The sequence below is a fragment of the Phalaenopsis equestris genome, unplaced genomic scaffold, assembly GCF_001263595.1.
Source record: "Phalaenopsis equestris unplaced genomic scaffold, ASM126359v1 Scaffold000224, whole genome shotgun sequence".
Taxonomy (NCBI): domain Eukaryota; kingdom Viridiplantae; phylum Streptophyta; class Magnoliopsida; order Asparagales; family Orchidaceae; genus Phalaenopsis; species Phalaenopsis equestris.
This window is the reverse complement of record NW_018164666.1, coordinates 5,485,319-5,497,518: the sequence shown is the minus strand read 5'-3', so window position 1 is coordinate 5,497,518 and position 12,200 is coordinate 5,485,319. Positions and strand designations below refer to the sequence as shown.

Below are 12,200 nucleotides of genomic sequence, written 5' to 3'. Positions count from 1 at the left end.
GATGATCTCGTTTGGGTTTCCCTTTGGCGGGTTTGTCATGAATCCGCAAACACGTATCCAGAGTATGGCCAGAACGGCGGCAGCGGTCACACCAAGGGCGGCCCAGGCGTTGGCGATTGTCTGTGGATGGAATATGAGCAACAAGTGCAGACCCGTCGAGGGCTGTAGTGGACAAGGAAGCACCTAACATGACCTTTTAGCGACTCTCTTCGCGGCGTATATCGGAGAAAGCTTCACGAATTGTTGGAAGAGGTTTCGAATTCAAAATCCATGAGCGAGTCTGGTCAAACTCAGATTTGAGGCCGAGAAGAAATTTGAAGGTGCATTTATGTTCTATGATTTGGCGAAATATGACAGTCTTCAGGACACTTCCAATGGTACGCCACGAATAGATCTAATTGAGTATTGAAGTATTGAGTGACGGAGAGATCACATTGACGAAAGTCATGAAGAATGGTCTCAACAGCAAATAGTTCGCTTGTATTGTCCAAACTAGAATAAGTCTCACGGGCAACATCCCAGATTTCCTTAGCTGTGCCATAGAGAAGAAAATTTTCGCCAATATCAAGTGCCATCGAGTTAACAAGCCAGGCCATAACCATATTATTATCGGATTTTCAAGTCTTGTATGACCGATCTATCGTCATTGGAGCTGGAGCATCACCAGTGAGGTAGTCATCTTTGCATTTGCCGCATACAAACATCATGACTGACTGCGACCATTGGAGGTAATTTTGGTCGGTGAGTTTGTGGCTGGTGATGAGGACAGAATTAATGGTACACCTCGAATAGATCTAATTGCTGTCAATACCGAGTAAGAGTATTGAAGTATTGAGTGACGGAGAGATCACATTGACGAAAGTCATGAAGAATGGTCTCAACAGCAAATAGTTCGTTTGTATTGTCCGCACTAGAATAGGTCTCACGGGCAGCATCCCAGATTTCCTTAGTCGTGTCATAGAGAAGAAAATTTTTGTCAATATCAAGTGTCATCGAGTTAACAAGTCAGGTCATAACCATATTATTCTCGGATTTCCAAGTTTTATATGACGGATCTGTCGTCATCGGAGCTGGAGCATCACCAGTGAGGTAGTCATCTTTGCCTTTGCCGCATACAAACATCATGACTGACTGCGACCATTGGAGGTAATTCAGGCCGGTGAGTTTGTGGCTGGTGATGAGGACAGAATTACTGTCTGAATTGCTGGGCAATGGAGACCCAGCTGCGGAGGGATGGCTAGAAGTGACATCACTAGTGGAGGAGGAATCGAGTTGCGGCATGGTCGTACTTAGCCATTGAGCACGGCTGGAACTGGCTATGCTCGGTCGCGGAAGAAGAGTTGGCGCGGGAGAAGCACAATAGGAGAAGCACGGACGATCACGGAAAAGCACGGACGATCGGACGCGGACGCGGACGATCGGAGAGAGGCGCGATCGGTCATTTGGACAAGGAGCGGCGCTCGGATGCGGACGATCGGGCAAACGCAAACTAGGGCAACGCTCGGTCAAGGACGATCGCGGGAGAGAATGGTCGTGATCGAGCCGAGCGGGAGAGGCTTCCCTTTGATAGCTCTGATACCATGTGAATTTTGAATAATCCTTTTTCTCACTGAATACATAGATAATTCACCTATAAATAGGCGAGTACAAGAGATAAAAAAGAGGAAAGAAATCTTCCTACAATTAAGTAATTCTTATAATTATGGAATAAACATAAATACCTACAATTAAGAAATTACCCTTTTTATGCTATGACTAAATATAGCATGCACTAAATAGAATTAAAGTAAATAATAATGAGCGTAATTCCACAGTTAGGGGAAAAAAAGATTCGAGCTCACGCCTTAGAGCAAATAGTGGGGAACCGACTAGCTAATGGAAAGAAAGCTTTGAATTTGAAAAATCCCTCTGATGGAGATTTGCTTAGGCCTCATTTGGGATCACCTTTTTCTTTTGTTTTTTTTTTAAATTTTTTTTATGCTTGATTTTAATTACAACATGTTTGGTTACGGCGGTTGTTATTAAAAATACTCAAAATAACTTTTTGGTGTTTTAAGTGTATTTAAAAACAATGTGGCTTGATTTTAAAAATAAAAATAAAAACATACAAAACTTATACTATCCAAACATGTTTTAAAAAACAAAAGAAAGAAAAAAAAAAAGACAAAAACAAAATAAAAGTGCTGCCAAAAAGGCCCTTAGTAAACAACCATCATCATGACCATATGCATGCATAATTTCAAGATAACTATATGCAACGGCGCATCATTCCACAGTTATTTCAAAGGATGTCAACATGGAGCAACTATTCGGACTACAAATCTGGTCAACCAGCACACACTATGGTGCACTCCAACAAATTGTAGCTCAAAATATTGAAGTCAACAATGCCTTTAGCAATTAGCGTTGTGTAAAAGGTTTTCTAAAACTTAGCAAAACATTCAATATGCATGCCTATTTATCAGCGTAAAGTATTTTAGGTTTCGTATTTTAACGAAGGACTCAAGAAACGGCCTCTCATTCATATGAAATCACCCGATTATTTCCAATAAAATTTGATTTATTTCTTAACAAATTAAAAAATAATATTATTTTCGCTTTGGCGAACATTGACCTCCCCTTAGGTGTGCTTATGGGCCTAAAAAACAGTCATCCGATAGAGTAATGCCCCTTTGTTAGGTTAGTATTCCAGATTTAATACCTCTTGCTAATTTAACCATAAAAGAGTACTGAAATAAGAGCAAGGAACCTCCACAGACCAAGTACAATAAAATAAGATTTCATTGCTGAGATAATTAAGATAATTGTAAGGATAAGTCAACAGCAATGAAAGAAAATTACCTTTTAGAGAACCATGATCACTAAGTTTCTGTAACTGCCGTTGCAAAATGGAGGAATCAAAATAGGCATGGGTGGTCAATCTATACGTTCCATTAACTAGCAGAAGTGGAACTGCAGCAGCACGTCGAGCAACTGAAAAGGCCATAGTAAGTTCTGGATCTTCCGAAAGTGCCAGCCTAGAATTTATGGTCATTGAAGTCGATAATTATTAGGGAATGCTGGGTAAACCATATCAACTATTTTTAGAACTCCAATATAGGATCTTAAGAGTATCGGCTATTGAAAAAAATCCATGCGGTTTTTAGTGAAATAAAAATTAGAAACAGCAGATAAAGAATGCTTACAGGTGTTGGCTAAACATGACCTTTTGAAAAGCAACAGCCAAAGAAGAAAGACCATCCGTAAGTGCCTTCAGGTTTACAGGTAGCTTCTTCATATTTCTCACTTTCTGTGAAAAAAATAGCAGTGTGGAAGAAACACAGCGACTCAAAAACCCAAAAAAAAAAAAAAAAAAAAAAAAGAAAAAAAACAATCCTTAGGCCTTCAACCTCAATGTGAGATGAAATACATCTGAAATGATATTTTGTCATAGTAATGGTATGCCCCATCAGCCATTGACGGTGCAACAACACGTCTCATAAAACCCCACAATGTAGCACCCAGATGAGCTAGAAATGTATCATGTGCAACTGTATAGCTTTGAAATTCCTGCAAAGGGAAAACAATTACAACGACGTCAACAGAAACAACCAAAAGCTATCTTAAATATCCCAAGCTTGAACATAAAAGTAATTCTATCATGAAATCAGTGATGCCTTTAGATATAAGCTAAAGACAGGTATACAAACGTAAACCTCGGGAGTATCTCTGAACAAGTTCCATTTCTCCATCCGCTTCAATGCATCAAGAGCCTTCCTTTTCTGGCTTTCATCAGAGCCATCGCTATTGTATCCTTCCAGTTCATTTTTCAGATCATGCATCCTTTCTTCAAGCTCTGAATTGCAATAAATAAATTATGAAGATGTTATAAGCAAAAGTAGCCACGAGCCAAAGTGCTCACTACCAAGTGAAATTGTAGTTTTCTAAATGTTTTTATTTAACGAGTCATGAATTTGTTTATAGTATCATTAATGCATAAAAATTCTTTTAAATTAATTTTGTGGACACCAACTTTCCTGCCTTCCATGCCCCTTCCTCAAGGCCACAACCAACACATAAATATTAAAAAAAACGCAAGTCTAAGAACAATTAAGAAGCAAAAGGTCAAAGCTCAAAAGAAGACTACCATAACTTTTTTTCAAAAGATGGCATTAATAGATCTAACTTTGATGTGGTGGTACTTCTCTAAATGAAATAATGGACTGAAAGGATTCTTAAAAGAAGTGAAAAGCATCCAAAAAGAAAGAAGCATACCTTCACAGAGCGCAAGCTTTGTCCTTCTCCCTTTGCAATGTCTAAATGAAAAGAGTTCATAAATATCAATCTCTGCTACAAGAATATCAATGGCATGGTGGTCCTACAGGAATGTTCAAAAATACATAAAATTAACCAAGCAGTCTGCAAATCAAAGGAGGTCGACAGAAATAAATAAAAAGAATTTGCCAGGCAAAAGTTAATTATTTTACAACAAAAGAAAAAGCTAGTCTGTAGGTAAATGAAATAATTGAGAAAGACAAATGTACAACAAATTACTAAAAGGATCACATCTACAAAAAAGAACCGCTTTAAAGTTAGTTATCTGATGCAATCCATGTTCTGATGGGAAGTGTCATGGAGTACTATCGAATATTAAAAAAATAGAGGATACTTAGAAGCAACATTATAAAACCAAAAAAAAACTAGTTATGATGGAAGGATCCAATTTTTGTGTAATTAAGAAAACATTGAGATCCGATGGTTAGACACTTAAAAGAATGATTCCGGAACTAATAAGAAATATAGTGTATACACAAAAGTAATTTTTATTAATAAAAAATAGGATTACAACACAGCTCAACAGAAAATAACAACACAAAACATACACGGCACAAGTAAAAACCTCTAAAATGTATTCCACTGGGTGGCGTAGGTTTGCTAGAGGGATAGGGGCAATCGTAAGGGATGATGGCAGCCACGAGATGCGGGTAGCAACGAGGGGGAGGTGCAGGACTACCACAAAACAGGTTATGGTGTCTAAGCTAATCGCCCCTGTGGATCCTCCCTCTGAAAATACTATTTCTGCGATCGATGAGAAGCTAGATGACCCTGTTGAACAACCTACAATTTCAAACCCTCCTCAGCTGCAGGAAGCATTAAATGAAGAGGAGACATTTCATGTTTCACACACACTTGAACCTACAATCGTTGCAATAGTTGACAATCCATCTTCTGGTGCTCATCAACTTTTATCTGTCTGGCGTTCTATTTACCAACACGATGATCAAATGAGTCAGTCTTCTGAGGAGGAATGACAAATCTATTCAAGGAGGAATAAGAAGATTGGAAGCAAACTTCAGCTTGGGAACCTAATGGACGAAACTTTGGTTAATTTGGGAAATGTCTCGGCACTCAACAATTTGTTATCTGGATCTCGCCCTAGAGCTAGAGGCAGAGACAGGACTAAACTGGCTCGTCACTACTCTTTTCTGCGATTTTGGTACTTTTTTTTTTTGGGTTTCCCTATATCTTTTCTCTTTTGGGATGTTTGTGTGTGTTGTATCGTATGAATAGGGTGCCTCTATTGGGCCCTCTCATACAACTTTTATGTATATTTCCTATTTTAATAAATTTAGCCCTTGGGCTTTTCAATATATATATATAATGTCTGATGGCGTCGTCTTACTCGCTCGGCTCTGCTAGGGTTTTGCCCGATGGCGAACCCTAGCAACAGTTTACGGCTTCGCTCTCTCTCTCACTCGCGTGTTTCCTCTCGGCGTCTTCGCGCTCTTCGTCTCCCCCGTTCCTCTGAAACAAGGCTCGTCTCCCATTCTGCGCTCGATTCTTCCTCTACGGCCCGTCTCGCAGTTCTGCGCTTGATTTTTCCTCTGCGACAAGTCTCGCCGCTCGCGATCACGACTGCGCTCGGTCTCAATGAATCGTTTGGCTATTTGGACGCGTTTTTTTTTTCATGTCTGCTTTCTTCTTTAAACATCGCACCTATCCTTGAGGATGGCTTCAGACAAATTGTATGCAGCTGCCCTTGCCGGTGTCCACACTTCAGGCACACCAAAATCATCGTCTTTCCTTCTTTCGTTTGAGTGGGCGGAGAATATCAAGAAACCTGGTAAGAAGAATGGGAAGCCTACCATCTATTTTACAGAAGCTGAAGGTATTCAAATTGTTTCCTTCTGTCGTCTGAATTTGATTGGGAAATTTCTATAGGGTCATCCCAAAATGGAACTCATTCGCAAAGAATTTGAACTTATGCACCTTGCTGGGGAATGGAAAATTGGATTATTAGATGGGAGACACATTCTTATTCAAATTAGCAATAAAAAAGATTAAATGCGATTATTTGCTAGAAGGATAATATGGATTCATAACAGAGCAATGAAGATTCTGAAATTGTCTGTGGATTTTGACCCACAGACGGAACCGCCAATCATTTCGGTTTTCTGAAATTTTTTTTTTTTTCTCAAAAAGTATTGTACTTTATTGCCTCAACTTATGGGAAGCCACTCAAGACGGACATTTCTACTTTTAATATGTCCCGTCCTTCTGAAGCTAGAATACTTGTTGAAAGAGACATCATTTCACTCGCTTCTGAGAAAATCTGGTTGGGCACACAACACCATGAATATTGGCAGAAAGTAGAGATTGAACATTTTCCATCATATTGTTCGAATTGTCGTATGTTCGGACACTCCAATTCTCAATATCACCATTTACACCCCCAACTCAGACCAAAAAAGTAAACTGTTCCGCTAGAGGTTGTGATTCCATCTCCTCCTGATCAGGCAGGCAATATGGCAACCATTCAATCCCTAGTTGTAGCTCCCTCGTCTTTGGAACCTCCTATCGTGGAGGAGAGGGAATTTCTTCAAACTCTGCTTGCCCTAGATTTTGAACCTCCTATCGTGGAGGAGAGGGAGTTTCTTCAAACTCCGCTTGCCCTAGAACCTATCACTGATAATACAGGTGGAAATATTTCTACTGCTTCACAACCGCCTCATCAGGTCCAGAAAGATGTTAATATTACTCAGGCTCCTGGGGATCAAGACATGCAACGACCTACACCTATCTGACTACCTTTGGAATATACTAATCAGATGAGAAATGACAGGTCTATACATCGAGGAGGAAAAAGAAGAATGAAAATCTACTTGAGTACAGGAATTTGATGGATGATACTTTGGTTACTACGGGCAATGGTACACACTTTGCCAATTTGTTAGTCGGCTCACTTTCGAGAAATAGAGACAGGAGGACTAAAGTGGGACGTCCCTAGCATTTTTGTGCCCTTTTGTGGATTTTTGTTTTTCAACCTTTTTATATCTTTGTTTTATCTAAGTTTTGTATTGTATGAGTTCGGCTTTCTTTTAGGTCTTCTCATACAACATTTCTGTATCTTTTTCGTATTAATATATTTGCCCTCGGGTTTTTTCTATATATATATATATATATATAGATATATATACACAAACATACAAACAAACATACATACATTCATACATATATATATCCTTATATATTAGGTTATACTTTCAATGGGAATGAAAAATTTTTAGGTGCATGTACATACATACCACACAATTCTCAATGTATTTACATATCTAACACCTATACTTTAATATTTACATGCATAACACTCAAACCTTTAACACCAAATCAAAAATACAGCTATTACGTACTTTTTAAAAGTGAAATACACATTTTCATGCATAAGTTTATGGCATCAAAGTGTTAATAAAAAAAATATGAAAGTATAGGTGGCAGATATGTAAATAAATTAGATTTGCGTGGCATGTATGTAAATTTCCTAACTTTTTAAAGCCCTAAAACGATAGATATCTTTCACAAGAAACTCATCTGACTGCTTCTGTTATTACACTAAAATTAAAACTAACAAGGCATGCACTCTAAATTGTCCAGCTAGATGAAATTTTGTGTTTGGCAACACCATTATATCATTTTTATAAAAGAACGATTGGTTCCTCTTAAGAGCATCAGAAATTTTTATAATGCCAGACAAGACTAAAAGGTTTGGAGCAGATATTAAATGTCGAACCAAGACTGTCAATGAAATAATTAAGCTATGTGACTGGAAATAAATATGACCCAATATGAGCCCCCCAATGATTAAAGCTATTAATGATTGAATCCACATCATCATCACTATATTTATCCCAACTTGCAATGAATAGTTCAAGCATAGGCCATCCAATGTGGATCACCATAGAGACCGCGATGGACACCTTATTATCAGAAGGCCGGAGGAACTTGTTTGACTCAGATTACTTCCATTTATCACAGAGTACGAAATCTGACTATTTGAACATAAAGGACTCTTGGAACAACTTTTGATCTTATAACAAACTTGTGGCATAACACCGTTAGCAGTAGCATTGTGCAAACTATTTCTAAATTAGCTTCATGAACCAGTCGATATTAATTCCCTTTAAAACTGCATATGTTCATTCTTGCTTATTTAACACATTCTCTAAGCATCTTCTAACAACATTAGTTTTTACTTATCCACATCAGCCATCTTCTCCATCCTCATTAAGACTTGTACTAAAAGGTAACAAGCTTTACATGCTACGCATTGGGATAAAGAACACATGACGTATAAGCTACATGTCTAAGGCCAGTAAGATTCCAAGGCTGATAATTTGAGGTCCTCAAAGATCCATAAGGTTCACATAAGAAGGCCTAATTTTTCTGTGCGAACTCCAGACGTAACTCTACGTGTCGCGGAGGTTATTCCTGAGTTATTTTCAGGTTATTTCTGAGTTATTTCGAAATAACCCAAAAATAAAGACCACGGGTTATTTTTGAGTTATTTCAGGATTATTGAAAATAACCCAGAAATAACTTCCGCCGCACGTAGAGCTACGTCAGAAGTCCAGACAGAAAATGAGCTACATAAGAAGACTCTTGTCACCTTGAACTCATCCAATTCTGGATGAAGACTAAGGCTCCGTTTGGCGCAGTGGTGCGGCGATGGTGCGGTACCGCACCCATGTTTTGGTCATTTGGCTAAACTGCATTTTGGCAGCTTCTTGAAAAAACTGCCGCTGAAACCAGCATTTTCCCACCGCTTCTAGCTAGGTGTTGTGGGAGCCTTCCTAGCCGCGATCTGACTTTTTCAAACAAAAAAAAAATTGTAATAGTCACCGCAGCTTTTTACAATATCAGATTATTCATCAGCAGCTTCTTAATAAGTTGCAGCTGCCCCAAACAGAGCCCAAGGCTACATCATGTCATATACTATAAAATCAAGCAATTCATGTCGTAGGAAAGCAAATAAAAAACAAAGTGAAAATCGAAAATGAAAAAGGGGCCTATGCCCATGTTCTTAATAGTGCATAAAACAAGTTCTGTCATAAAAAGCTTTATGTCAAAAACTTTCAAAACACTTCAAAAGGAGATCAGAAATGTTCAAAAAGAATCAATAAGAAAAGTAGGACAATTAAATAAAAATTTTTCAGTCTCAAAATAGCAGCATTTATGCAGCAAACATTACTTGAAATCAGCATAACAAAGCAAATAAATGGCAAGTAATTCTTACTCCAAGCAAAGCAAGCAAAGTTCGTAGCATAACGATTGAAAATATAAATGATTAATCAAAAAACATGCTTTGTCAAAAACATAAATTTGAACTAACAATTTCTTGATTTGCAGATGATGCATACATCACCAAATGAAGAAAACCTTTCCCGAATTACATCCTGTAGCTTATCTTCAGCTTCATCTTCCTTTATTTCTGAGACAAAACAAAGTATAATAAAAGAGAATTGCAGGAAAACAATAATTTCAAGTAATGTGGCAAGATAAATACCGCATATATTATAATAATATGCAATGCATCATATTCCATAGTTTCCCTTTTTTCAAAATTAGGAAATGCATGAAGCAAACAAAGTGAAATGGAAATGATAAAATTGATGAATCAAGCTCGTACTATATTAAAAACATTGTCGAAATACAAAAAAAAACATCAAAATTATCATCACTGCAACATAAAAACTTAACATGCTCCAAAGCCAAATTCAAATATTGAGACTGATTCAAGAGGGGAAAAAAACTGCTAAAGGTGTTCTAGATATCTAAAATACAAAAATCACATATTAAATATCCTCTATAATAAAAGCTTCTAGAGGGTGGAATTGGAGCAGTAGTCGGTTGCTTTCATTGTAACCTAGAGTTAACAGATTCGAGTAAAAGCAAAAGCCTCTCTATAATGCAAGGGAAAAGTTGCAAAACCAACCCCTCTCTAAACCCTGCAATCGCAGGATATAACCATTTTTCAAAAAAGTTCTACGCATTGAAATAGAACTAAAATAAATGATACAATAAACATGTAAAAAAAATTTAATTATTACCAGCTACCAACTAAAATGGCTCATACTAAAATGAGTTTTTTTTTTTTTCTAATGGGGTAGCGTTGCTCTAATGGGGTAGCGTTGCTAAAATGCTAAAAGTTGCTCCTTTGCATTCCAGCCTTTCAGCAATACATGCAAAAAAATATAAGCATAAATATGTTCAGTTTACAAAAAATTGATAGTTTTTAGCTGAATATCTTCTTTTAAAAAATTTAATAGTTTTTAGCTCAATATTCTTTTTATTTATGGGTTCTATCAATTAAATTTGACATCCATCATGCAGGAAAGTAAATCAATCGGTTATATTAACCTAGTTCATCTGTCACTGCCCTTCTCTACTCTACCTGTATAATAGTCTACCTTAAGAATTTTGTACAGTTGTGTAACTTGTAATTTTGGGCTATTAGTTTCTATTTACTTATCATGACGCTTATTGCACAGATTACAACTTATCATAGAGGGGAACTGCCTGTGATTCTTATTCTTATTCTATAGAATAATATTGAAAATGTTACCTTTTCATAAACTAATTAAATAAATGTGAGCAAAAAATAAACACACTTACATTGATATATTTAATTACAAGTAACTATTTCAGAGATATTGTATTTCAGGGAAATACCCTAGTTTAAGATTTACCTTCTGCAGAATGAATTTTAAAATTGGTTGCCTTAAATAGAAAATCATGAGTTTATTCTATTACCTCAGAGTTCTAGGTCATGGATCCATTTCACCTTCATAAGAATATACAAAAACCAATAGGAAGGCACCCATATAGAGCCTAGAGAGAAGGAAATTCTAGTGCTGCGCACCCAAAGAGCACAAACGGTTTTACCAAATGCAATAGTCACAATTTATTTTAGATAAATTATTTGCAAAGTAAATGCAATAAGTTATTTGTACAAATTGCATGAAAAGAATTGAGAGTTCAAAATTAAACACCGCCATTTATCAAAACAAATAAAGGATGAAACTGCTAATTGGCGTGAAAAAAGTTCGGTGGTGGCAGATAACTTGTTCAACTAAATGCATACATAAATATATGAAGAACCGAGAAGCCTGATGGTTTGGATTCTAATCTTGAAATACCCAGAATAAAAAATTTGATTCGTCTTGCAATTCAAGCATTTGATTTACCAAAAAAAAAAAAAACTTTAATGCTTCATATCCGACCAAAATTGTTTGCAATGCGATTCAAATTTCTTCATCCTCATAAATGATCACTACATCTTCATTTATAGAACAAGAACCTTCAAGTAAGTTTCAAACCTTCTCAAACTTAAATTGAATAATGAGGCATGTACAATTTTTAACAAATTTATACAAACAAAAAAATGGGGAGATTAGAAAGTATCAATTCAAGTATCTTCACAGTTTCCTGACATGAGTAAGCACTTGAATGAGATCTATGCCAGGAACAACATGGCATTTCTCCACTAAATCTTTTGTTTTCTGGCATATGTAAACACTTGAATCAGAAAGATGCCAGGAACAACATCATGGCATCCCTCAACAGGTTTATATGTTTCAGCTTTACATGTACTTAGCAAATGAGGAAAAGATAATTATGACGATTGTGAACCACATATATAATATTACCTACTAAAACCAAATTATTTGTAAATAATATTCTTTATTCTTCAAACAATCATGGTTCAGAAATCCATTAAGAGTATGTTTGATTTGATAAAAAAGGTTGCCGTGTAAAAGTAATATATTGCATTTGAAAATCTTTTAAGTTACTTGGCCCAATGTACAATAAATGCAGGGCCTTCATTCAATGAAATACTCTTCTTAGCAGTGGCGGTGATGCGTGGGGGGGGGGGGGGGCGGGGG

General features: G+C 36.8%; 1 protein-coding gene across 1 annotated transcript in view; it reads right to left on the bottom strand.

The window, feature by feature from the left end:
• The window catches only part of LOC110023327, a 66,243-nt gene that overhangs the window by 32,202 nt on the left and 21,841 nt on the right, over positions 1 to 12,200 (bottom strand). Inside the window, exons 14-19 of the mRNA XM_020722674.1 lie at positions 9,675 to 9,745; positions 4,255 to 4,357; positions 3,696 to 3,835; positions 3,395 to 3,549; positions 3,186 to 3,293; positions 2,842 to 3,017 (exon numbers count right to left, since the gene is read on the bottom strand). Coding sequence (XP_020578333.1) covers positions 2,842 to 3,017; positions 3,186 to 3,293; positions 3,395 to 3,549; positions 3,696 to 3,835; positions 4,255 to 4,357; positions 9,675 to 9,745 — 753 coding nt within the window. The remainder of the gene's footprint in view (positions 1 to 2,841; positions 3,018 to 3,185; positions 3,294 to 3,394; positions 3,550 to 3,695; positions 3,836 to 4,254; positions 4,358 to 9,674; positions 9,746 to 12,200) is intronic.